This window comes from Oncorhynchus gorbuscha, linkage group LG21 (genome assembly GCF_021184085.1).
Source record: "Oncorhynchus gorbuscha isolate QuinsamMale2020 ecotype Even-year linkage group LG21, OgorEven_v1.0, whole genome shotgun sequence".
Taxonomy (NCBI): domain Eukaryota; kingdom Metazoa; phylum Chordata; class Actinopteri; order Salmoniformes; family Salmonidae; genus Oncorhynchus; species Oncorhynchus gorbuscha.
The window spans coordinates 11,077,803-11,105,802 of NC_060193.1; the positions used below are offsets into that span (position 1 = coordinate 11,077,803).

Here is a 28,000-nt window from a genome sequence, read left to right on the forward strand (position 1 = left end):
ACATAACGATGGTCATTATGGCCAAACAGTTTTTGTTTCATCAGACCAGAGGACATTTCTCCAAAAAGTACGATCTTTGTCCCCATGTGCAGTTGCAAACCGTCATCTGGCTTTTTTATGGCTGTTACACCTGTTATAGCAACTTCTACTTTATGATAACCTCTTCCTTACCATGTAAATGTAGTATTTTGTCACTTTTTAAAATGTTTGTATGCATGTGTATTAGAGTTCTTATCACTTTAAGTTGTGTTGAAATTAAGTTGTGTTGCTAAAGGGATATTTAGATCCTTCACCTTGGTAATGACTATTCTATACTTTAAGTTGTGTTGCTAAAGGGATATTTAGATCCTTCACCTTGGTAATGACTATTCTATACTTTAAGTTGTGTTGCTAAAGGGATATTTAGATCCTTCACCTTGGTAATGACTATTCTATACTTTAAGTTGTGTTGCTAAAGGGATATTTAGATCCTTCACCTTGGTAATTACTATTCTATACTTTAAGTTGTTGCTAAAGGGATATTTAGATCCTTCACCTTGGTAATGACTATTCTATACTTTACGTTGTGTTGCTAAAGGGATATTTAGATCCTTCACCTTGGTAATGACTATTCTATACTTTACGTTGTGTTGCTAAAGGGATATTTAGATCCTTCACCTTGGTAATGACTATTCTATACTTTAAGTTGTGTTGCTAAAGGGATATTTAGATCCTTCACCTTGGTAATGACTATTCTATACTTTACGTTGTGTTGCTAAAGGGATATTTAGATCCTTCACCTTGGTAATGACTATTCTATACTTTACGTTGTGTTGCTAAAGGGATATTTAGATCCTTCACCTTGGTAATGACTATTCTATACTTTACGTTGTGTTGCTAAAGGGATATTTAGATCCTTCACCTTGGTAATGACTATTCTATACTTTACCAAGCGAGTCCCTCAAGGTGTAGCTCAACCTTGACGTTTGTCTCTTTTTTTGACAGTTGTATCCTACAAGTATTAAAATGTACAATTGTTGCTTCGTCATTCTTTTTTTGAATACAAATGGGGGGGAAATATCTTCAAGGGGTTAAAACATATATCTCAAAAGACGAAAGAGGGTCGTTGATTCCCAGCCTTGTGAAGCGAGAAGACGTCGGTCATCGTTCAGGTCCCTAATGCGAAACGTTTGGGGGATTTCTGTCGCCTTTTCTTTTGATTGTCGTGTGGTTCTGGAAAAGACGTGACTGTAGAGCACAGACAGGAGTCAGTAGAGAACGCAGCAACATGAGAGAAGAGAACATCTCATTTTAACCAGTAAAATAAAGCTGTACATGTTCGTCAGTACTTATAAAATGTACATATAACAGAACAGCACACAGAGAAAAGACTGAGGGGAGAAAAAAAAGGCAACGCAGTTCAAGTTGTTTTTTTCCTCCCCGTCGAACACCAGTAGTTAATTCACTGGACACCTTTTATTCACTGCACCTGGGCCGAGACCACACTGTACCCCCAATACACACTGTACCCCCAATACACACTGTAACCCCAATACACACTGCTCCTGGGCCGAGACCACACTGTACCCCCAATACACACTGCTCCTGGGCCGAGACCACACTGTACCCCCAATACACACTGCTCCTGGGCCGAGACCACACTGTACCCCCAATACACACTGCTCCTGGGCCGAGACCACACTGTACCCCCAATACACACTGCTCCTGGGCCGAGACCACACTGTACCCCCAATACACACTGCTCCTGGGCCGAGACCACTCTGTACCCCCAATACACACTGCTCCTGGGCCGAGACCACTCTGTACCCCCAATACACACTGCTCCTTGGCCGAGACCACACTGTACCCCCAATACACACTGTACCCCCAATACACACTGCTCCTGGGCCGAGACCACGCTGTACCCCCAATACACACTGCTCCTGGGCCGAGACCACACTGTACCCCCAATACACACTGCTCCTGGGCCGAGACCACACTGTACCCCCAATACACACTGCTCCTGGGCCGAGACCACACTGTACCCCCAATACACACTGTACCCCCAATACACACTGTACCCCCAATACACACTGCTCCTGGGCCGAGACCACACTGTACCCCCAATACACACTGCTCCTGGGCCGAGACCACGCTGTACCCCCAATACACACTGCTCCTGGGCCGAGACCACACTGTACCCCCAATACACACTGCTCCTGGGCCGAGACCACGCTGTACCCCCAATACACACTGCTCCTGGGCCGAGACCACACTGTACCCCAATACACACTGCTCACTTTCTCAACGTGTACTCCAACTTAAATCACTTTGTACAGAAGAGCAGAATCAGCTTCATTTCCATTTACATCCATGGCTAATTAAATAAGTGAAGTGGACATCCATCGAACGAGTCTCCCATGGCAAGTTTAGTTGACTGGCATTTGAAATGGAATTGACCCCACTCTTTTTAATATAGTTTGGTTAGAAAGATAAAATAACCCTGTAAAGTCGTTCAAAATAAGAAGATTGTACAAACAGAGCATATTGGCTTTGCATCATGATTATTTATAAAAAAATGTATTTATTTTGGTGAGGGAGTGCTGTTATATTGGCCAGGTAGTATTTCTAGGACCAGGGAGTTTTCCCTAAAGTTGGGCCCTAGATATTAGTTAGTAGCTATTACTAGGGTCCAGAGTTTTTCCTGGTTAGGTCACGAGGTCAAGAAAAACGCTAGACCCAAATTGAACATTACAGAGATCAAGTTAACGCATGGACCTCTATTTCAAGCAATTAATTATACCACAATATCTTATATTTACACATGGTAAATATGTGTTCCAAACAGTACCTTATTCCCTATTTAGTGCACTACTTTAGACCAGAGCCCTATGGGTAGTGCACTACTTTAGACCAGAGCCCTATGGGTAGTGCACTACTTTAGACCAGAGCCCTATGGGTAGTGCACTACTTTAGACCAGAACCCTATGGGTAGTGCACTACTTTAGACCAGAGCCCTATGGGTAGTGCACTACTTTAGACCAGAGCCCTATGGGTAGTGCACTACTTTAGACCAGAGCCCTATGGGTAGTGCACTCCTTTAGACCAGAGCCCTATGGGTAGTGCACTACTTTAGACCAGAGGCCTATGGGTAGTGTACTACTTTTGACCAGAGCCCTATGGGAAAACGTGGTCAAAAGTAGTGCACTAAATAGGGAATAGGTTACCATTTGGAACGCAAAATCTGAATTATTACCCCCAAATAATTCCAAACCACATTCATCCTAGATGCCTACACAAGAATGGTAGGACTAAATTAGTCAAATATACATATATATATATTTCTTAAAAGACACATCTAGGAAAGTCAACATAACATTCGTAAATAATTATACTTAAATAAAAACAACAGACCCTAGTTTTAATATAGATTGTTCCCCATCCTGTTGAACATCACTTTCCATCTCATCCATTTTACGAAGGTGCGGTGGTATGGGTGCGTCCCGATATTCCCACTCTGGTGCACAGGGCTCTGGTCAAAATCAGTGCCCTATATAGGGAATAGAGTGCCACCGGGCTCTGGTCAAAATCAGTGCCCTATATAGGGAATAGAGTGCCACTGGGCTCTGGTCAAAATCAGTGCCCTATATAGGGAATAGAGTGCCACTGGGCTCTGGTCAAAATCAGTGCCCTATATAGGGAATAGAGTGCCACTGGGCTCTGGTCAAAATCAGTGCCCTATATAGGGAATAGAGTGCCACCGGGCTCTGGTCAAAATCAGTGCCCTATATAGGGAATAGAGTGCCACCGGGCTCCGGTCAAAATCAGTGCCCTATATAGGGAATAGAGTGCCACCGGGCTCAGGTCAAAATCAGTGCCCTATATAGGGAATAGAGTGCCACCGGGCTCCGGTCAAAATCAGTGCCCTATATAGGGAATAGAGTGCCACCGGGCTCCGGTCAAAATCAGTGCCCTATATAGGGAATAGAGTGCCACCGGGCTCTGGTCAAAATCAGTGCCCTATATAGGGAATAGAGTGCCACCGGGCTCCGGTCAAAATCAGTGCCCTATATAGGGAATAGAGTGCCACCGGGCTCTGGTCAAAATCAGTGCCCTATATAGGGAATAGAGTGCCACCGGGCTCCGGTCAAAATCAGTGCCCTATATAGGGAATAGAGTGCCACCGGGCTCTGGTCAAAATCAGTGCCCTATATAGGGAATAGAGTGCCACCGGGCTCCGGTCAAAATCAGTGCCCTATATAGGGAATAGAGTGCCACCGGGCTCTGGTCAAAATCAGTGCCCTATATAGGGAATAGAGTGCCACCGGGCTCCGGTCAAAATCAGTGCCCTATATAGGGAATAGAGTGCCACCGGGCTCCGGTCAAAATCAGTGCCCTATATAGGGAATAGAGTGCCACTGGGCTCTGGTCAAAATCAGTGCCCTATATAGGGAATAGGGGTGTCATTTGGGACACTGTGTCAGCACATTTAAGGACACAGAACAGCTGAAAACACCTTTACAGACTGATCTGTGGTCTGTTTTAGAGGGTTTCCAACCTAAATGGTCAAGTTGAGGAATAATGGTAAAGGTAGATCCCACAGATCCTAGAGCTGTGCCTGGGGGTCAACTTCAACCTGAACCTAAAAAGACCCAACAGCTAAAATGACCTTTGAACTCCTTTCATACATGGAGGGGCTGAGTCACAATAGTTTAACGCATCAACTGCGCTGATGTGAAAGGACTGGACTGGGGAAAGCAAATACCCAGTGTTTATACATCACTGCAGACAGAGAGGAGATGGAGAAGCCCCGTTAGACTACTGAGACAGAACCAGGAAGTAAAACAGGATTCATTACAGACCAGTGTTTATATATCACTGCAGACAGAGAGGAGATGGAGAAGCCCCGTTAGAACCAGGAAGTAAACAGGATTCATTACAGACCAGTGTTTATACATCACTGCAGACAGAGAGGAGATGGAGAAGCCCCGTTAGACTACTGAGACAGAACCAGGAAGTAAACAGGATTCATTACAGACCAGTGTTTATACATCACTGCAGACAGAGAGGAGATGGAGAAGCCCCGTTAGACTACTGAGACAGAACCAGGAAGTAAAACAGGATTAATTACAGACCAGTGTTTATACATCACTGCAGACAGAGAGGAGATGGAGAAGCCCCGTTAGACAGAACCAGGAAGTAAAACAGGATTCATTACAGACCAGTGTTTATACATCACTGCAGACAGAGAGGAGATGGAGAAGCCCCGTTAGACTACTGAGACAGAACCAGGAAGTAAAACAGGATTAATTACAGACCAGTGTTTATACATCACTGCAGACAGAGAGGAGATGGAGAAGCCCCGTTAGACAGAACCAGGAAGTAAAACAGGATTCATTACAGACCAGTGTTTATACATCACCGCAGACAGAGAGGAGATGGAGAAGCCCCGTTAGACAGAACCAGGAAGTAAAACAGGATTCATTACAGACCAGTGTTTATACATCACCGCAGACAGAGAGGAGATGGAGAAGCCCCGTTAGACTACTGAGACAGAACCAGGAAGTAAACAGGATTCATTACAGAACAGTGTAGTGTGTCGGTAACATATGAAGCTGCTAGAGCTGAACAGTATTTATGGACCATTAGGCTGCATTTCATGTCCCTCCAAGCTAGGCTGGAATACACACTACAGAAAGCTGTTTTTCAGTACTGTGTCCTGCTCTGTGTGTGTGTTCGCAGGTCGCTTACTCCAAACACAAAAATCAACCCAAGTGTGTTGGCCGTGTGTGTGTGTGTGTGTGTGTGTGTGTGTGTGTGTGTGTGTGTGTGTGTGTGTGTGTGTGTGTGTGTGTGTGTGTGTGTGTGTGTGTGTGTGTGTGAAAGGGGTCAAACCACTGTTTGTGTGTGTGTAGGGTATCCTTTGTGAGTCAGCAATAACCTATAGAGAAAGAAAGGGGTCAAACCACTGTTTAATACACACACACACAAGAAATAGGGTATCCTTTGTGACTCAGAGAGAGTGAACCATATAGGCTCTGAGGAGTGTACTAGTGTTTACTAGGTAGATAGTAGTCTGTAGGCTAGAGGAGTGTACTAGTGTTTACTAGGTAGATAGTAGTCTGTAGGCTAGAGGAGTGTACTAGTGTTTACTAGGTAGATAGTAGTCTGTAGGCTAGAGGAGTGTACTAGTGTTTACTAGGTAGATAGGTCCACAGTAGGCTAGAGGAGTGTACTAGTGTTTACTAGGTAGATAGTAGTCTGTAGGCTAGAGGAGTGTACTAGTGTTTACTAGGTAGATAGTAGCCTGTAGGCTAGAGGAGTGTACTAGTGTTTACTAGGTAGATAGTAGTCTGTAGGCTAGAGGAGTGTACTAGTGTTTACTAGGTAGATAGTAGTCTGTAGGCTAGAGGAGTGTACTAGTGTTTACTAGGTAGATAGTAGTCTGTAGGCTAGAGGAGTGTACTAGTGTTTACTAGGTAGATAGTAGTCTGTAGGCTAGAGGAGTGTACTAGTGTTTACTAGGTAGATAGTAGTCTGTAGGCTAGAGGAGTGTACTAGTGTTTACTAGGTAGATAGGTCCACAGTAGGCCTAAGTTAATGAGTTTAACTCTCCCACACTCCAAATGCACCTATGAGACCCTACAAGCCAAAGTAAAAAATAGTGCACTGTGTAGGGAATAGTGTGCCATTTGTAGTGCAGATATATAACTATTACTGGTCAGGATAGGTTGAGACCCCAGGACCTGTGTACGGGCCAACCAATGAGAAGCCAGTTCCTTACTGTACATTCAACTTAACACAGGACCCACTCTAGTCCTAGCTAATATAATATATAAAACACCTCCCGTGTCCAGAGCTACGGATCAGGAACTGTATTCATAAAACCTCTGATCTAGGATCAGGTCCCTGTCCATAAGAATCTTATTGGTTACGATCTACATGGCCAAAACAATACTCAATCAGCACTCCTACTCAGAGAAGCTTTATGAATAGTGGGCCATATTCCATGTTGCTCTCTGTTGAGAGAAATCAGTTCCGTTCCAAAATCTGCACTAGCATACTACTTAGAATATATTGGGCATGCATACTTAGCAGTGTGCTGGTATAGATATTGGGACGTAGCCTATAAAGAGTGAAGTTAGTTACTCCAACTGGCAGTGTAACACATATTTAACATGACCAAACAACAGCTATGTTTGGTTAACTTGTGCATTCAAAAAACAACAGGCTCTGATTGGAAGGTTCAGATCAGGTGACAGGAAGTGGAGGAGCTAAATGAGAACCTACTCCATATCTAGTGCAGTACGTTTGGAGTGCACTAGATAAATAAATAGGGTGCCATTTGAAACACTGCCATTGCCACCAATGGAGGAACTTGCTTGATTAGGAGACAGACAACATACATATGTGGTTGGCAGGCGTTTTGTAGTGTGTGTGGTGTAGTTTGCTGTTGTTGCCAGAGGGGAGCTAGAGAGCACACGTGTCCCTTCAAACAGATATTTGTGCAGCTTTTCGCATCCAAACCATAATATAAACACTGGCCTGCTGAGCTGCAAAAAGGGACCAAACTCTTCTCTCCACCCCACTCTCCAAACCAACAACAACAGAGGAGAACATTCTGGAAATGGCAGATCTACTTTTCATCCAACCAAACTGCTGTTTAACACCACCGCAGTGGAACTATGTATGACAAGGACACCAGTAATGACGACACGCTATGTAAGCGGCGAGCGAGCCAAGCAAACATATTTTCTAATCTACCGTCAAATCATAGAGAGAAAGACCATCAGGACGATCTGGACTAGGATGATGATGACTATGACGAAGCATAACAATCCCTGGTCGCTGATCTTCTTCTCTAATGAAGTCATATCCTGTCACACTGATGGGTTGCTCGGCCATCGTTGGCTCCTGTCTGCTGAAGATCCTCCATCCGTCTTCCTGGTGCTCCACAGTGCAAAGCTCTGCTGTAAAGCCTGAATATTTATAACGGATGGTGGGCTGGGCGGGGCCTGTGGTAGCCCAAGCCCCTCCCTATGCTGAGTCCAAATCCCATTGGCTGGTTCAGTCCCGGGACTGGTAGAACAGGATGTAACCGGACTCAGAGTTCTTGGAAATGTCCGACGTTAGACCGTAGAACTCCTCGATGGCCTGGGCGTCGATTTTCTATAAAGGAGGAGAAGGTAAGAAGAGGGAGGGGTTTAAAAAGGTAAGAAGAGGGAGGAGTTTATGATTAGAAAAGGACAACAGACATAACCTATTCACCACCATATGTTTTCAGGCGTATAGCGACATACAGTTCACCATATATACTTTCTGAATGCCCTGTATATAGTTCACCATATATACTTTCTGAATGCCCTGTATACAGTTCACCATATATACTTTCTGAATGCCCTGTATATAGTTCACCATATATACTTTCTGAATGCCCTGTATATAGTTCAACATATATACTTTCTGAATGCCCTGTATATAGTTCAACATATATACTTTCTGAATGCCCTGTATATAGTTCAGCATATAGACTTTCAGAATGCCCTGTATATAGTTCAGCATAGAATTCACCAGTGCATTCAGAAAGTAGAGATCCCCTTGACTTTTTCCACATCTTGTTAAGGGACACCATTATTTTAACATGTAGTCATTTCTTATTTTCATCATCAATCTACACACAATAACGACAAAGCAAAAACAAGCATTTATTTTATTGCAAATGTATTTATTTTTTTAAAAAAAAACAATACTGAAATATAACATTTACCCAAGTATTCAGACCCTTTACTCAGTACTTTTTTTGAAGCACCTGGTAGCGATTACAGCCTCGAGTCTTGGGTTTGACGCTACAAGCTTGGAACACCTGCATTTGGTGATTCTCTCATTCTTCTCTGCAGATCCTCTAAACCTTTGTCAGGTTGGATGGGGAGCATTGCTGCACAGCTATTTTCAGGTCTCTCCAGAGACGTTAGATCGGGTTCAAGTCCGGGCTCTGGCTGGGCCACTCAAGGACATTCAGAGACTTTTCCCAAAGCCACTCCTGTGTTGTCTTGGCTGTATCCTTAGGGTTGTTGTCCTGTTGGAAGGTGAACCTTCTCCCCAGTCTGAGGTCCTGAGCGCTCTGGAACAGGTTTTCATCAAGGATCTCTCTGTCCTTTGCTCCGTTCATCTTTGCCTCAACCCTGACTTGCCTCCCAGTCCCTGTCGCTAAAAACATCCCCACACCATGATGCTGCCACCACCACCATGCTTCACCGTAGGGATGGTGGCAGGTTTCCTCCAGACTTAACACTTGGCATTCAGGCCAAAGACTTCAATCTTGGTTTCATCAGACCAGAGAATCTTGTTTATCATGGTTTGAGAGTCCTTTAGGTGACTTTTGACAAACTCCAAGCAGGCTGTCATGTGCCTTTTACTGAGGAGTGGCTTCCGTCTGGCCACTCTACCATAAAGACCTGATTGGTGGAGTGCTGCAGAGTTGGGAAAACTTTCCAAAAGGACATGTGCAGTGAAGCTCCCCATCCAACCTGACAGAGTTCTAGAGGATCTGCAGAGAACAATGGGAGAAACTCCCCAAATACAGGTGTGCCAAGTTTGTAGTGTCATACCCAAGAAGACTCAATGCTGTAATCACTGCCAAAGGTGCTTCAACAAAGTACTGAGTAAAGAGTTCATATTTATGCAAAGGTGATATTCCAATTTTTTACATTTTAAATAAACTCTTTTTGCTCCATCCTTATGGGGTATTGTGTAGATAGTTCCCCCCATCAATTTAATCAATTCCAGAATAAGGTTGTAACGTAACAAAATGTAGAAAAAGTCAAGGGATCTGAATACTTTCTGAAGGCTCTGTAGTTCAGCATGAATATAGGTCACCACTTTTCTCCAGAGCCCCGTGTTTAAAGAGAGCCCCGTGTTTAAAGAGAGCCCCGTGTTTAAAGAGAGCCCCGTGTTTAAAGAGCCCCGTGTTTAAAGAGAGCCCCGTGTTTAAAGAGAGCCCCGTGTTTAAAGAGAGTCCTGTCTTTCTACTGTGTTCTGTGATACTGCTCATACACATTTTGGAACTCTTTAAGAATAGTATAATGTTGATGGTAAAACTAGGACTGGGCGATATGGACTAAAAATCCATATCGCGATAACTTGATACGATAAACGATAAATCGGACAACTTCATAACATTAAAGTGCACCACATTTTTTTTTACATTTTCGGTTCACCGTCCTGTCCCAGCTCTAGGTGAAACGTGTGGATACAACCCTCAATGAAAATAAATAGCTTGTGCTTCTACCAATTGTGGGCTTAGAGTAGTGAGGTCACAATGTTTACTAGCTCTCCAGTTTCAGTGTCAAATGACAAAGAAGAGGGGGAGGTAGGAGGAGAAATAGTGGAAAGAGACAGGGGAAAGAGGAGAGAAAATAAAATGAAGGCAAGTCTACTATTCAATCCACTCCCGTTCCAAGTTTCCCCTTAGCTACAGATCTAGCAGTATTTCCCCCTATGATATTTTTCAGTAGCGGCGGCAAAGTTAGTGAGGGGGGTGATGGGGGGAACGTGGTAGGGGCGTGGCCAATGGCACGGTTTATATGGCCCTCTTAGCCGCAGAGGCAAAATTTGCTGTTTTAAAGCTAATTTCCTGAAATTCTACACATTTTGGTTTTGTTTTTATGCATTGTTCTTATCCGAGTGACTCAAACAGAAATTAAACGGGGGACGACACATGACATGACAGTTTTTGATTCTCCAGTCTAGTTTTTATTTTGGTGATTGTTAGTTCTCAAATATTCTTATTTAAAAACAATAAAGCTACGTTATATTTTCCAAATACTTCATATCTGGATATCTGGATTTAGTTGTTTCAGTTTTTACACTGAAATGTTTTTACCACCCCCCCTAAGAAATAACAAATAAATAAAAAATCACACATTGATTTATTTTTTCTTTGCAGTGGCGGTTGTGCTGCTGCTAAATGCATAAAGGGGAAACACTGGATCTAGGCTCAGCCTACTGACACTAAACCTTAACCATTCAAAGGGAAAACCCCAACCTGATCCGAGACCAGTGTCTTGGAGTTAACATGTTACCAAGCCCAGCGGAAACTCCATCACTCAGCCAGATCCTGCACGTCCACCAGTTGTTCAGATGGGACTCTTTCCCATAGTGGAAAAACCCCTAGACACTGATCTCCGATCAGTTTTGAATTCTCCCCTCTAATGATTACACTGGGAAAACCCAGTAAGCTGATCCTAGAGCTGTGCCTATTGGAAGCATCTACACCGAATGGAAAAAGCAGGCCCCTCGATGGCTATAACATACCACTGTGGGTACATTTGAAACTGAGCCATAAACTACTGTTTGGTGCCAGGTTTCCGCCAGACGTGACGCTTGGCATTCAGACCACAGTGCTTAAGGTGCCTTTTGACAAACTCCAAGCGTGCTGCCATGTGCCTTTTACTGAGGAGTGGGCTTCCGTCTGGCCGCCCTACCATAAAGGTCTGATTGGTGAAGTGCTGCAGAGATGGTTGTCCTTCTGTAAGGTTCTCCCTTCTCCACAGAGGACCTCTGTCAGAGTAACCATTGGTCACCTCCCTGACCAAGGCCCTTCTCCCCCGATTGCTCAGTTTGTCCGGGTGGCCAACTCTAGGAAGAGTCTCGGTGGTTCCAAACTTCATCCACTTAAGAATGATTGAGGCCACTGTGTTCTTGGGGACCTTCAATGCTGCAGGAAATGTTTGGTACCCTTCACCAGATCTGTGCCTCGACACAATCCTGTCTCGGAGCTCTATGGACAATTCCTTCGACCTCATCGTTTGGTTTTCAGTCAACTGTGGGACCTTATATAGACAGGTGTGTGCCTTTCCAAAACATGTCCAATCAATTGAATTTACTACAGGTGGACTCCAATCAAGTTGTAGAAACATCAAGGATAACCAATGGAAACAGGATGCACCTAAGCTCAATTTTTTGAGTCTCATTGCAAAGGGTCGGAATAATTATGTAAATAAGGTTTGTTAATTCTTTTTAATAAATTAGCAAAAACAATCTAAAAACCTGTTTTATCTTTGTCGTTATGGGGTATTATGTGTAGCTGGATGAGATGGAAAAAGATGTAATACATTGTAGAATAAAACCAACATAACAAAATGTATAACAGGGAAGGGGTCTGAACACTATCAGCGTACATGGCTCTGCGTGGACTTCTTACAAATGGACTGAAAGCCTTTCAACAGACACAGAGTAGGTCTGCTTCACTTTCTACAGGGGGTGAAGTAGTGTATCCTGTGCTATGACTGTGTGAGACAGAGAGTACCATACGCACAACCCCTACAGCCCGTCACACACCTTTACCCTTCTCTCCCACAATCCTCCGGTCTACTAACTCATCTAAAACTGCTATTCCCAAATCTCCTGCCATTCCCAAATCTCCTGATATTTCCCCAGCCTCCTGATATTTCCCCAGCCTCCCCAGCCTCCTGATATTCCCCAGCCTCCTGATATTTCCCCAGCCTCCTGATATTTCCCCAGCCTCCTGATATTTCCCCAGCCTCCTGATATTCCCCAGCCTCCTGATATTTCCCAGCCTCCTGATATTTCCCCAGCGTCTCTCCCGCTCCCTACAATTCTCCATTATTCCCACAGCCACCAGGAGCCTCTATCTCCCAGGGCTCCCTACAATTCTCCATTATTCCCACAGCCACCAGGATCTATCTGGGTCGACCAGAGCAGGAGGAAGGCATTCCAGACACACCATTGGGAGCAACAATCTAACAAATACTTCTAGCGTTTTCTCTAGCTTGCTTGGAGTGCCAGATGGGTAGGATTTGCACTCCTTGAGAGCATTGAATCAGTTCCATTGTGCCAGGCAAGCATATTCAGCCCAGATAAAGTATTCAAAACGATTGCAAATAGTACTTGAACCCAGGTCTGGTAGAAAGTGGGTGGGGGGGTGGCCTGCAGCCTGGAATACCTGATGGGTCTGTATGGATGCCGGGAATGAGTTAGTAGAATCTGAGATCTAATGGTTTACACTAGGAGTGTGAAAGTGATGAATTGTGTCAGTTGTTGACAACACATCATTATCGGAGGCGCCTGCAGAGACAGTTACTGCCTTGGCCGATCCGTAAAAACAACAGTTTATTTCACCGCTGCCTTTTTCTTGCCTCCGGCAGACCCCATCTTTACCACCGGAATGGCCTCAAGGCATCCCAGTTTAAGCCTTTGGGGCGTCAACATTCTAACGGCCTAATAAATACATTCAATATAGGCTGTCGCAATAATCATCATTTGGTTGTGTTTATGAAGGTCTTAGGTATCAATAGAATACGAAACACATTTCAAAGAACACAATAGCAATTTCAATAGTTTATTATAATAGGCTATATGTAGAAATGAGGAGGGGGGGGGCATTTCAGTGTTCTACACCAGCACAAAGAAATTCATTAATTATCTCGTTTTATTTAACTAGGCAAATCAGTTAAGCACAAATCCTTATTTACAATGACGGCCTGCCCCAGCCAAACCCTAACGACGCCACCCTATGGGACTCCCAATCACAGCCGGATGTGATACAGCCTGGAATCGAACCAGGGTCTGTAGTGACGCCTCGAGTACTGAGATGCAGTGCCTAGACCGCTGCGCCACTCGTGAGCCCCTGTTAAGGCAGGTGTTAGGAAACATTATTAAAGTAAGAAAAAGGATTTCAAAAGAACAGAACAGCATATTTGAAGTTTTATCATGTTACTAGTCTGTGCTTAGTAGCGTAGTCTATATGGTGCCACGAGAGCTCAAGTATGGAACGCAAGGAATTGCAGTTATTTGACAAAAGTGATATTTTGAAATGGAGCCGATCTGCTCAATTTTAAGAGTCGTTTGACAAATGTAGGCGTTTCTTGAAACCTTAGAGTCCAACTTTTCAATAGAAAACGACCATTCACAAACCTCTGTAGGATCATTTGAAAAAAGTAGATTTCTTTCTTTGCCAATTACTCACGCTGCTCTGCAGTCTCTTCCTTCACAAGGCAATTGATAATATTGTCAATTTATTATTGTCTTAAGGCTACAGCTATTATTATTGTGTGTGAAATTAGTTCCGATAGAGTTATGTCTTAATTTCGATGGGCCACTGTCAGATGCAGCCAACTGTCGGGTGAGGGAATTGTGGGGGGATGACATGTAGAATGGGATGACATGTAGGGGGGGGTGACATGTAGGGTGGGATGACATGTAGGAGGGGAGGGGGTGACATGTAGGGGGGTGACGACATGTAGGGGGGGTGACATGTCATCCTAAAACTGCAGTTTGTGATATATATTTAGGAAGTCAAGGACCGAGGGGGACATGACAACAACAAATAGCAGATATCATTTTTAAAATGCAAATAAATGTCCAAAATACGTCATCTGTGCTTTTAGTGTTAAACCATAATTTGAGAACCCAGTTTGAGTGTTACATGGGTGTACTATAGACTAATATTAGACTGAAGAGAGAGAGGAGAGAGGAAAGAGGAGAGAGGAAAGAGAAGGAGAAGGAGAAGGAGAGAGAGAGAAGAGAGAGGAGAGAGAGAAATAGAGGGTGGGAGAGAGATATTGAAGAGGTCAATTACTTACCTCTACGATGTCATCATCAAACAGGAGCCAGAACCCATGACTCTTCACTATGGTGATGTAATGACCACGGTTTGGACCACTGTGGACAGAGAGAGGAAAGTATTCACACCCCTTGACTTTCCCCACATTTTACCTTACAGCCTGAATTTAAAATTCATTCAATTGAGATTGTGTCACTGGCCTACAAACAACGTCAGTGGATTTTTGTTTTGTTTTTATGTCTACAAATGAATAACAAATGAAAATTGAAATGTATTGAGTCAAGTATTCAACTCCTTTGTAATAATGGCAAGCCTAAATAACTTCAGTAGTAAAATCAGCTTAACAAGTCACATAAATTGCAATAGTGTTTAACATGATTTTTGAATGACTACCTCATCTCTGTACCCCACACACACACACATACAATTACCAATAATACGTAAGGTCCCTCAGTCGAGCAGTGAATTTCAAACACAGATTCAACCACAAAGACCAGGGAGATTTTACAATGCCTCGCAAAAGGACACCCATTGGTAGATTTAAAAATACATTTTAATAAATGTAAAAAAACTGACATTGAATATCCCTTTGAGTACAGTGAAGTTATTAACTCCAGTTGTGTATCAATACACCCAGGAGTCGTTAATGAATCGCTCAGGGATTTCACCATGAGGCCAATGGTGACTTTAAAACACTCACAGAGTTTAATGGTGACAGGAGAACACTGAGGACGGATCAACAACATTGTAGTTACTCCACAATACTGACCTAAATGACAGAGTGAAGCCTGTACAGAATAAAAATATTCCAAAACATGCATCCTGTTTGCAATAAGGCACTAAAGTAATACTGAGGCTATGGAACCCTGACCTGTTCACCGGACGTGCTACCTGTCCCAGACCTGTTGTTTTCAACTCTCTAGAGACAGCAGGAGCGGAAGAGATACTCTGACTGATCGGCTATGAAAACCCAACTGACATTTACACCTGAGGTGCTGACCTGTTGCACCCTCTACAACCACTGTGATTATTATTATTTGACCTTGCTGGTCATCTATGAACGTTTGAACATCTTGGCCATGTTCTGTTATAATCTCTACCCGGCACAGCCAGAAGACTGGCCACCCCTCATAGCCTGGTTCCTCTCTAGGTTTCTTCCTAGGTTTTGGCCTTTCTAGCGAGTTCTTCCTAGCAACCGTGCTTCTATACCTGCATTGCTTGCTGTATGGGGTTTTAGACTGGGTTTCTGTACAGCACTTTGTGACATCAGCTGATGTAAGAAGAGCTTTATAAATACATTTGATTGATTGAATGATTGATACTACAAAAAATGTGACAAATACATTTTATGCCCTGAATACAATGTGTTATAATCAACAACCAACTTGACAGATGATGAAGAATGTTAAAAAGAAGAATGGGCAAATATTGTATAATCCAGGTGTGGAAAGCTCTTAGACTTACCCAGAAAGACTCACAGCTGTAATGACTCTTAGAGACTTACCCAGAAAGACTCACAGCTGTAATGACTCTTAGAGACTTACCCAGAAAGACTCACAGCTGTAATGACTCTTAGAGACTTACCCAGAAAGACTCACAGCTGTAATGACTCTTAGAGACTTACCCAGAAAGACTCACAGCTGTAATGACTCTTAGAGACTTACCCAGAAAGACTCACAGCTGTAATGACTCTTAGAGACTTACCCAGAAAGACTCACAGCTGTAATGACTCTTAGAGACTTACCCAGAAAGACTCACAGCTGTAATGACTCTTAGAGACTTACCCAGAAAGACTCACAGCTGTAATGACTCTTAGAGATTTACCAAAAAGGTGATTCTAACATGTATCGACTCTTATGAATACCTACGTAGGAGATATTTCTGTATTTTATTTCTAATAACATGTTTTCTTTTTGTCATTATGGGGTATAGTGATGTCATTATGGGGTATAGTGATGTCATTATGGGGTATAGTGTTGTCATTATGGGGTATAGTGTTGTCATTATGGGGTATAGTGTTGTCATTATGGGGTATAGTGTTGTCATTATGGGGTATAGTGTTGTCATTATGGGGTATAGTGTTGTCATTATGGGGTATAGTGTTGTCATTATGGGGTAGAGTGTTGTCATTATGGGGTAGAGTGATGTCATTATGGGGTAGAGTGATGTCATTATGGGGTAGAGTGATGTCATTATGGGGTAGAGTGATGTCATTATGGGGTAGAGTGATGTCATTATGGGGTATAGTGATGTCATTATGGGGTATAGTGATGTCATTATGGGGTATAGTGATGTCATTATGGGGTATAGTGTTGTCATTATGGGGTATAGTGATGTCATTATGGGGTATAGTGTTGTCATTATGGGGTATAGTGATGTCATTATGGGGTATAGTGTTGTCATTATGGGGTATAGTGATGTCATTATGGGGTATAGTGATGTCATTATGGGGTAGAGTGATGTCATTATGGGGTAGAGTGATGTCATTATGGGGTATAGTGATGTCATTATGGGGTAGAGTGATGTCATTATGGGGTATAGTGATGTCATTATGGGGTAGAGTGATGTCATTATGGGGTAGAGTGATGTCATTATGGGGTATAGTGATGTCATTATGGGGTATAGTGATGTCATTATGGGGTATAGTGTTGTCATTATGGGGTATAGTGTTGTCATTATGGGGTATAGTGTTGTCATTATGGGGTATAGTGTTGTCATTAGTGTTGTCATTATGGGGTAGAGTGATGTCATTATGGGGTAGAGTGATGTCATTATGGGGTAGAGTGATGTCATTATGGGGTAGAGTGATGTCATTATGGGGTAGAGTGATGTCATTATGGGGTAGAGTGATGTCATTATGGGGTAGAGTGATGTCATTATGGGGTATAGTGATGTCATTATGGGGTATAGTGATGTCATTATGATGGGTATAGTGATGTCATTATGGGGTATAGTGATGTCATTATGGGGTATAGTGATGTCATTATGGGGTATAGTGATGTCATTATGGGGTATAGTGATGTCATTATGGGGTATAGTGATGTCATTATGGGGTATAGTGTTGTCATTATGGGGTATAGTGATGTCATTATGGGGTATAGTGATGTCATTATGGGGTATAGTGATGTCATTATGGGGTAGAGTGATGTCATTATGGGGTAGAGTGATGTCATTATGGGGTAGAGTGATGTCATTATGGGGTATAGTGTTGTCATTATGGGGTATAGTGTTGTCATTATGGGGTATAGTGTTGTCATTATGGGGTATAGTGTTGTCATTATGGGGTATAGTGTTGTCATTATGGGGTATAGTGTTGTCATTATGGGGTATAGTGATGTCATTATGGGGTATAGTGTTGTCATTATGGGGTATAGTGTTGTCATTATGGGGTACAGTGATGTCATTATGGGGTATAGTGATGTCATTATGGGGTATAGTGTTGTCATTATGGGGTATAGTGATGTCATTATGGGGTATAGTGATGTCATTATGGGGTATAGTGTTGTCATTATGGGGTATAGTGATGTCATTATGGGGTATAGTGATGTCATTATGGGGTATAGTGATGTCATTATGGGGTATAGTGTGTAGATGGGTGAGATTTAAAAAAAATATTTAATCCATTTTGAATTTAGGCTGTAACACAACCAAAATGTGGAATAAATCCAGGGGTATGAATACTTTCTGAAGGCATTGTAGACATTTTGGACAGGGGTTAATGACCAGGGCGTGGACCACTGTAGACAGAGGAACAGACATACCCATTATAGAGGTATCACAAAAGACTGTGCATGTCTATCAATCTGTGCGTATGCATCTGTTCAAGTTACCAGAGAGAGAGAGACACACACACACACTCTCTTTACCTTCCACAGTGGACGACCACGGCGACCAGATCGTACATGCGGTCGGGGTTGGTGGCGTCTCCTGAGGTGTTGAAGAGGCGGAGCTCCAGAGGAAAGACGACGCGATAGGACAGCTTGGTGTAGCGCTGCAGCTGGTCCATGTATTTAAACCTCTTCAGATGTAAGGCCAGGATCATAGGCAGCTTCTTCACACGCATCCTGACAACAACAACAGTGTTACTGTTAGTAGGGCAGCTTGCTTAGCGGTTAAGAGTGTTGGGCCAGAAACCCAAAGGTTGCCGGTTCGAATGCCAAGAGCAAACTACATGAAAAATCTGCTGATGTGCCCTTGAGCAAGACACTTGACCCTAATTGCTCCTGTTAGTCTGGATAAGAGCATCTGCTAAATGACTCAAACAGAGTATTTGTGTTAATGTTGGGGTTTAATCGTCTTCAGATGCATCACATGCATCCTATTTCTATATACATTCGTACGTTACGACAGGAGGGCGATGCAGCAGGAAACTGTGTTTTAAGTGAATATTTCTCTTCCTTTTATATTTCTGTACCCCGGTCGGCATCTGGGAAATGGGTGCAGCTGAAATACACTGCTTTAGGTACTGCAGCCTTTCCATTCCTGCACCGCCAAAATTAAGTGGGCTTTTTTAGGGGGGGGCGGGGAGTAGAGGCCTGGGCTGGGATGTATGGGGCCCTTAGTCGGAGTGTTTAAGTATTCAACCCAAGATACACAGCACCCCTCACACGCCTCTCCCTTATTTGACCTAGATGGCTTGTGTGCATGTATTGATATGTAGGCTGTGAGACGTTTTCAAACGTATGTAGTTCTGTCCTTGAGCTGTTCTTGTCTATTAATGCTGTGTATTGTGTCATGTTTCTAGTGGACCCCAGGAAGAGTAGCTGCTGCTTTCACAACAACTAATGGAGATCCTAATAAAATACACTAACAGAGATGATCAAGTCCACTTAACATCTGAACACGTACCAGGCCAAGCCACAGTTAGTACGTCAGCCAGTTGGTATACAGAGCTGTATTCAAACGAACTACATGACTCACTGCACCATCAAAGTAAAAACCATAATGCACTTTTCAAAACAGACCATTTCTCCGAGCAACAACAGCGGACATTTTTGTAGTGTCAGCCTGTATTTACCAGCATGGAAAACTCCAGGCCTTCGTCATCATCTATGTCAAATCCACCTGCTGTCTAAATCCATTTTTAGACCAGCCAGCTCACCTTTTCTGTGCTTCCTGTTTACTCCGACACTGTTCACAGTAGTACTTGTATTCACTACATAGTGTCTCTGTGTTGCTGAAACCCCTGTGGAGAGAAGAAACAGTGACCTCGCGCACGGAGTAACGATTTTCACTAACACGTTCTCCAATTCAACACAACTGTTTGGTCCAGATTTGAGTCTCACACAGAGAGAAAGAAGAAAGAGAGACAGGGGGAGTAGAAGTCATATCAGTGTGTCAGACCTCGGAGTGTGCCTGTCAAACTGACTGATGTATGAACACTGAGGCAGCCAACACACTCTCTCACACACACACACACACACACACACACACACACACACACACACACACACACACACACACACACACACACACACACACACACACACACACACACACACACACACACACACACACACCTACCTGAGACAGTGTGTGATGGAGGTGTTCTGCTCAACATCTACAGACAGGTCCAGGAAGTCTTCGTCTTTACTGCTCACCTGGACACAGGCAGGACACTGGTTACATTAAACTCTAAACACGGTACAGTATCAGGAAACAGCTCCTGGCCCCATTGATTTCCAGCATTTCAAATCCAATAAGTCTCCAACTTGGCACTCCTCCCATTAAAAGTATTCGAAATCTGGTAGAGGCAGACATCCATTAGAGCTGCTGGGCCTATTCATTTCCTTTATTTCAAATGCAATACCAGTCTCCATCTTGGATCTCCCCATTACAGTATAGTATTTGGAAACTGGCATAGCCTGGCCTCCATTACAGCTCCCTGCCCCATTCATCACCCTATTAACAGTCTCCATCTTGGATCTCCCTCCACTTACAGCTTCACAGTTGAGGCAGCGCGTCTCGTTTGTTAGGGTTCCCTGGAAGATCTCGTGGACCCAGGTCTGCTGTGTCTTCTCCCCCTCCTCACCCTGTCCTCCTCCCGTCCCACTGCTGCCCCCAACTCCTCCTCCTCCGTTCTGTAACAGTTTTCCATTCTGCTGTCTCTCCTGGCTCTTCTCCTCCTCCTGCAGCAGGTCAGCGATAGTGTTGAGGAGGTAGTTGAGGAACTCGTGGGCATCCTGTTGCATGTAGTTGTCAAACAGCTCTGGAGGGAGTGATGAAGGAGGAAGAGTTCTGAACCGTGTCAGTTAATACACTTTCCTTATAGATACATTATTCTCCCCCATCACTCCTCCCTCCCTCCCATCCCCCTCTCACCATTTTCTTTCCTCAGACGTGAGATGAACTTCTTGGGAGGGATGACTCCCACCTTCTTCTTCTGCGTGGCGATGCTGTAAAATATGTATTGCATCTTATATCCAAGTGAGTGCTGGACTTTACCCCGTTATCTATTTTTGGTTCCAAGCAGCCTTTAAAATGTGTTCACACAAGAGGATAGGAGCAGAGCTGAGAGTTCAGAATAGTCTCTCCCTTTACCTGTTGAAGAGGTCAGAAAGACAGGTGAGCAGTGACTCTTTACGTCTGGGCTGGACCTTGTAGGCCAAGACCTTCTCCCTGAACGGACGGCAGAAGTAGAGGGCCTGCAGCACCGAGTTACAGTAGCAGGTGTTCCCAAACTGGGAGAGAGGAAGAGAGTCAGGAGAGAGGAGAGGCAGAGGAAAGAGGAAGAGAGTCAGGAGAGGAGAGAGGCAGAGGAAAGGGGAAGAGAGTCAGGAGAGGAGAGAGGAGAGGCAGAGGAAAGAGGAAGAGAGTCAGGAGAGGAGAGAGGAGAGGCAGAGGAAGAGAGTCAGGAGAGGAGAGAGGAGAGGCAGAGGAAAGAGGAAGAGAGTCAGGAGAGGAGAGAGGAGAGGCAGAGGAAGAGAGTCAGGAGAGGAGAGAGGAGAGGCAGAGGAAAGAGGAAGAGAGTCAGGAGAGGAGAGAGGCAGAGGAAAGAGGAAGAGAGTCAGGAGAGGAGAGAGGAGAGGCAGAGGAAAGAGGAAGAGAGTCAGGAGAGGAGAGAGGAGAGGCAGAGGAAAGAGGAAGAGAGTCAGGAGAGGAGAGAGGAGAGGCAGAGGAAAGAGGAAGAGAGTCAGGAGAGGAGAGAGGAGAGGCAGAGGAAAGAGGAAGAACGTGATAAGTCTTGTGTTATGATTGTTGGCAAAAGTGTTACCATGATACTGTAACAATTGGTAAATATTGTGCAGGTGCATGCTGGGAAACTTTGACCAATAGCTCTTGTTAATCTTGTTGTGTTGGTACTTACGTTGACCAATCCAAAGTAGTGTTCATTAACGGGAAACTGTTCTGGTCCAATCTCCTTCTCCAAAGCGGAGGCATTGGCGCCCTGGAAGAGAAAGTAAGTATTACATGTACATTGATTTTAGCCATTTAGCAAGCAGACGCTGTGATCCAGGCAGGCCAAGCAGACGCTGTGATCCAGGCAGACGCTGTGATCCAGGCAGGCCAAGCAGACGCTGTGATCCAGGCAGACGCTGTGATCCAGGCAGGCCAAGCAGACGCTGTGATCCAGGCAGACACTGTGATCCAGGCCGGCCAAGCAGACACTGTGATCCAGGTCGTATTCTAGGCAGGCCAAGCATCCCAAAATCCACACAAACTGTATAGCATTCATGGAATCTTTACAAGCATTATAGGCTATTAAGTATGCATATTGGGACAACAGGTGAATCTAACTAGGCTATCTGACCCCTGAGTATGGCACATCTAAGAAGTTAGTATGCTTGGATTGAACATAGTATGCTAGTATACTTATTGGGGCGTAGCCTAGGCACATCCTCTTCGGCCAGTGCTACAAACAGCTCAAATGTATCCCGGCCCCATTTGACCCCCTTAGTGATCTTTGCGATGTGCAACAATATTTCACAACAATTATATAATGCTTTTACAGGGTATGAAGTGCACCATCTGCCTGGGCCTCCACTAGTACAGTATCATGTTGGGTCAGAAGGTGTGGTCCCATAGAGAGATAGATGGACTACTAGATTGTGACAGCATTCTGATGTCATAATAGAACAGATATCTATCCCAGTGGTTGGTTCCTCTAGTACTTATTGATCATTGCACATGTACCATGTATGCATTAGCATGCTCTAGAGTCTATGGCATCATCATACAACAGCTGATTGAATGACTAAATAATCGGGGTCTGTCTGTCTGTGATGATTCCATATGATACAACAGATGTAGAAGATGCAGAGACAGACAGACGACAGGCCACACACACACACACAGACACACACACACACACACGGGTAAACCGGCTAGCTAACCCCCTCAGCGCACACTCTAAATAAAAAATAAAAAAAAGGCTGCGTGGGAGAATTCTCCCCGATATCCTTCATTCCTCTCAGCCAAATTACAGTTCTGACTTAATCGGTCCCCTGATAATGCACTTCTTTGCCAGTGACATGGGAGTCGATGTAAATAAACAAACGGTCACTTGTTTGTCAAATGTGGGAAGCCCTGACAATGTGATAAAAAAAACAGAGGGTGGCACTCTGGTGTCTCGTTGCCTGGCAACTGATGTTTAGACAGAGAGACGGGAGGAAACTGGTTGAGTCTCCAGGTTGGTTGAGTCTCCATACAGCCAACCAGCATTCTACCATTCCATAGAATCGAGCTGATAGCTACGTAAACCAATTAAACTCAAGTTAACAAGCATTGAGGGGATTCGATTTTCTGGCCCTGGATACACCTATGGGAGGAGTTTGCACAGTGTCAAAAGTGATTACATTGGTTTTGGAACCAGGCTGCCTCCCAGGCGTGAGCCAGCTGCCCCGTTCTGGCCGACAGCGAAGTTGGCACAAAACCAACGTGACCTAGCCTAGGCTATATTAATCACGTGGAGTAATTAGGATTCAGTGTTCACACGCAAAAATGCTTCATCTGCCTTCCCAATAAAAACAGAGTAAAAATATAAAAAGGCAACATGTAAAGTGTTTCATGGGCTGAAATAAAAGATCCCAGAAATGTTCCATACGCACAAAAAGCTTCTCAAATTGTGCACAAATTTGTTTACATCCTTGTTAGTGAGTATTTCTCCTTTGCCAAAATAACTGTGGATTTGCACAACCGAAGAGTTACTGCACAAACGGTCAGAAAACGTCTCAGGGAAGCTCATGGTCCTCACCAGGGTCTTCACCTGATTGCAGTTCTGCGTCGTAACCGTCTTCAGTGGGCAAATGCTCACCTTCGATGGAGCACGCTGTAGAAGTGTGCTCTTTGCGGATGAATCCCGGTTTTAACTGTACCGGGCAGATAGCGTGTATGGTGTCGTGTGGGCGAGCGGTTTTCTGATGTCAACGTTATGAACAGAGTGACGCGTGGTGGTGCTGGGGTTATGGTATAGGTATAAGCTATGGACAACAAACACAATTGCATTTTCTCGTTACGGCAATTTGAATGTACAGAGATACCGTAAGGAGATCCTGAGGCCCTTAGCGGTGCCCTTAATTCCCTGCCATCACCTCACGTTTCAGCATGATAATGCGCGGCCCCATGTCGCAATGATCTGTACACAATTCCTGGAAACTGAAAATGTCTCAGTTCTTCCATAGCCTGCATACTCACCAGACATGTCACCCATTGAGCATGTTTGGGATGCTCTGGATGTATGTGTACGACAGCGTGGTCCAGTTCCCGCCACACTCCAGCAACTTCGCACAGCCATTGAGGAGGAGTGGGACAACATTCCAAAATCAACAGCCTGATCAACTCTATGTGAAGGAGATGTTTCGCGTTGCATGAGGCAAATGGTGGTGACACAAGATACTGACTGGTTCTGATCCACACCCCTACATAAAAAAGGTATCTGTGACCAACCGTGACCTCCAACTGCTCTTAAATGCTAGTCAAATTAAATGCATGCTCTTCAACCGATCGCTGCCCGCACCTGCCCGCCCGACTAGCATCACTACACTGGACGGTTCTGACTCAGAATATGTGGACAACTATAAATACCTAGGTGTCTGGCAGGACTGCAAACTCTCCTTCCAGACTCATATTAAGCATCTCCAATCCAAAGTTAAATCTAGAATTGGCTTCCTATTTCGCAACAAAGCCTCCTTCACTCATGCTGCCAAACATAGTCAGTTTTACGAGGGTATCTTACCGATCCTTGACTTTGGCGATGTCATTTACAAAATAGCCTCCAACACTCTAATAGCAAATTGGATGCAGTCTATCACAGTGCCATCTGTTTTGTCACCAAAGCCCCATATACTACCCACCACTGTGACCTGTATGCTCTCGTTGGCTGGTCCTTGGTAAATATTTGTCGCCAAACCCACTGGCTCCAGGTCATCTAAGTCTTTGCTAGGTAAAGCGTCACCTTATCTCAGCTCACTGGTCACTATAGCAACACCCACCAGTAGCACACGCTCCAGCAGGTATATCTCACTGATCATCCCCAAAGCCAACACCTCATTTGGTCGCCTTCCTTACAGTTCTCTGCTGCCAATGACTGAAACGAACTGCAAAAATCACTGAAGTTGGAGACATATCTCCCTCACTAACATTAAGCATCAGCTGTCAGAGCAGCTTACCGATCGCTGCAGCTGTACAAAGCCCATCTGTAAATAGCCAATCCAACCAACTACCTCATCCCCATGTTTTTGTTTTTCTGCTCTTTTGCACACCAGTATTTCTACTTGCACATCTCTCCAGTGTTAATTGCTAAATTGTCATTACTTCGCCACCATTGGCCTATTTATTGCCGAACCGCCCTACTTCATTTGCACATTGTATACAGATTTTTCTATTGTGTTATTGAATGTACGTTTGTTTATTCCATGTGTAACTCTGTGTTGTTGTTGTCGTCGCACTGCTTTGCTTTATCTTGGACAGGTCGCAGTTGTAAATGAGAACTTGTTTTCAACTGGCCTACCTGGTAAATAAATAAATAAATAAATGTCTTTATTCCCAGTCATGTGACATCCATAAATTAGGGCCCAATAAATGTATTTCAGTGGACTTATTTCCTTATATGAACTGTAACTCAGTAAACTCTTCGAAATTGTTGCGTGTTGCTTTAATTTTTGATCAGTGTTGTTTGAAAATTCAAACACATTTGATGGAATATTGATTTAGCATGTTTCTGAATGATGCTGCATTGTTGACAACATGACCCAGCAGAGCAGATTACTGTTCTATTTGAGATGGACGCTCCTCCCTCATCGCTTTTGGCCGTTCACGTCACGGGCCATATATCCCAATGCACCGCCGCTCAGGTTGATATAAGAGACAATTTATACTTGATCTGTGAGGTGGTCGGAGCAGCCATATGGATGGTGCCTCCAGAGGCACACAGATGCCAATTTGAGCGCTGTACCGCATCGCATTGCGCCTCTAAAAATGTTTTGCAACCATGGGGAGGGCTCAGTATAGTTCCACATTGACGTGACAAGCTGACTGGTTGACCGTAGATGGGGGCGGGAGGTCCTGTATAAAACACAAACTCACTTCCATGTCAACTTCCTTCACAACACCTCTGAGAAGAGCAAGAGACATGAATGCCCTAATCACAGTAAATACTGCACAGTCAATGCCAGATAAAGGCGCATCGCCTTTAACTCCCTCTGACCTCTGCCTTTTCATAGCTAACTTGTTGAACTCAGCTAACGTTAGTTAACTAGCTATGTTACTAAAATCTTGTTAACTAGCCAGAGGAATGTTGTTGGCAAGCAGATGTCCAGTAGTAGCTAGCCGGCCATCTACAATTTAGTTAGTTGAAGTTGAAAGGTTGAGCAATATGATTTCACTAATGTTACTAGTAGCTAACTAGGTTATAGACGATTTGATCAAATAAAAACGCCTACGATGACTGAGAAAGCTACGTAAGTTCGCCAAGTAACTGTCAAGACAACTTTGTATTATTGTTAAGTAGCTAGCGTCATCTCGTCGCTAGGCTATTTGCTAACGTTAGCTAGCTTGTTAGCTTAACTAGATACTTGTTCATTCAGCTTCACTTCCAAAACAAGTCCGTGTAGTCTAGTCATCCTAAATAAAACTGGTTATTCTATCGGTGGTGATACTTTGCCCTCTTGAAATGCAACAACTCTAAATGTATCAATTACAGCCAACTATCTATTAAAATGTTTGTTTCTCTCTAGAGCCCTAGCTAGGTACGTTAGCCGGCTGGATAACGAGACAACTTTCTGGAAAACCTCAGTCATGTCCTGTTAGCATTCGCCAATTAGCTAGCTGCAAGGGGAACATCATCGCACAGGAAGAAACGGATTGTAAAAAAAAAACAGAAAAATACCGTACCATCGTACAAATCGAGGCGATCTTTCGGACTGTCATCAGTATTTCCATCCGTCTTTTTCCATATTATTGGACCGAAACCCAATGTTAAAACGTTGACAGCCGCTACGGCTGTGGGGAGTTCCGGGGAGACCGTCCAGTTTGAGGATGAGGGAGTGGCTGGTTGGTGCACCGCCCCCCAGACCTACACCGCTCACTCATAGGCCAGTTTGAGGATGAGGGAGTGGCTGGTTGGTGCACCGCCCCCCAGACCTACACCGCTCACTCATAGGCCAGTTTGAGGATGAGGGAGTGGCTGGTTGGTGCACCGCCCCCCAGACCTACACCGCTCACTCATAGGCCAGTTTGAGGATGAGGGAGTGGCTGGTTGGTGCACCGCCCCCCAGACCTACACCGCTCACTCATAGGCCAGTTTCTGGGCTCAACAATTAGGAGGCGAGAACGAGGCTCGCAGATTAAAGTGGATGGATTATAATTGACCGGTCGTCGGGCAAATAATACATTACAGCAAAACTAAATTGTAGTCTAGCCTACCACTGCATGGTCACAAAGAACAGAGTCAAACCGTCCAAAATATGTGGAAATGGTTTAACTAAATGACTCTGTAGGCCTATTTCTTAAAATAGTTTGTGTTTAGCCTTCAATTCCAACAATTGATTCAATTTACTCATTGAATCCTATTTGACTGTCTTGAAATGTAGGCTAATAATTTGGGGAAAAGACCCCCCAAAATGATATCATATGCACAATTATGCTTGCCTATCCTAAACCGATAAAATGGCCAGATGCTAACAGGTCAGCGATTTGTAGGGGTTGTGCTGTCAGCAAATCTGCTAGGCTACTCATTCACGCCCCGTTCTCGCTCATCCCACTCCGGTTTGTCTGACTCTTCTCTCTCTTGACTAACAATTGCTCGGGAAGTGGCGGGATTGACTTGTCTGCCCTTCATGGTTTATATGACAGTTCGGTGCTCTGTCTCTATTTATCCTATGTGAAATAACGGTTCCAAGGATACAATCGGATTGCCTAACGGTCTAGGATCGGGCGCCAAAAGAAACTTGATTTGGTCCATTTGCTTGGGAACTCAATGCAAGGGATCTTCAAACGGTA

The 28,000-nt window shown here is 44.1% G+C and overlaps 2 protein-coding genes across 2 annotated transcripts; both read right to left on the reverse strand.

The window, feature by feature from the left end:
• LOC124008873 lies at positions 1-7,884 on the reverse strand. The gene is made up of 4 exons (XM_046320457.1): positions 7,866-7,884; positions 2,091-2,299; positions 1,528-2,014; positions 1-1,491 (listed from the first exon to the last, which is right to left on the reverse strand). Exons 1-4 carry the CDS (start codon positions 7,882-7,884, stop codon positions 1,460-1,462), a joined length of 747 nt encoding a protein of 248 aa, XP_046176413.1. The 3' UTR covers positions 1-1,459.
• Positions 6,466-27,050, reverse strand: LOC124008585 (ubiquitin carboxyl-terminal hydrolase 12-like). Its single transcript, XM_046319980.1, has 10 exons — positions 26,894-27,050; positions 21,870-21,950; positions 21,104-21,243; positions 20,885-20,958; positions 20,503-20,771; positions 20,087-20,163; positions 19,665-19,748; positions 18,430-18,627; positions 14,583-14,661; positions 6,466-8,148 (listed from the first exon to the last, which is right to left on the reverse strand). The coding sequence occupies exons 1-10, from the start codon at positions 26,939-26,941 to the stop codon at positions 8,047-8,049; spliced, it is 1,152 nt and encodes a 383-aa protein (XP_046175936.1). The 5' UTR covers positions 26,942-27,050; the 3' UTR covers positions 6,466-8,046.
• Between the last annotated feature and the right edge of the window lie 950 nt (positions 27,051-28,000).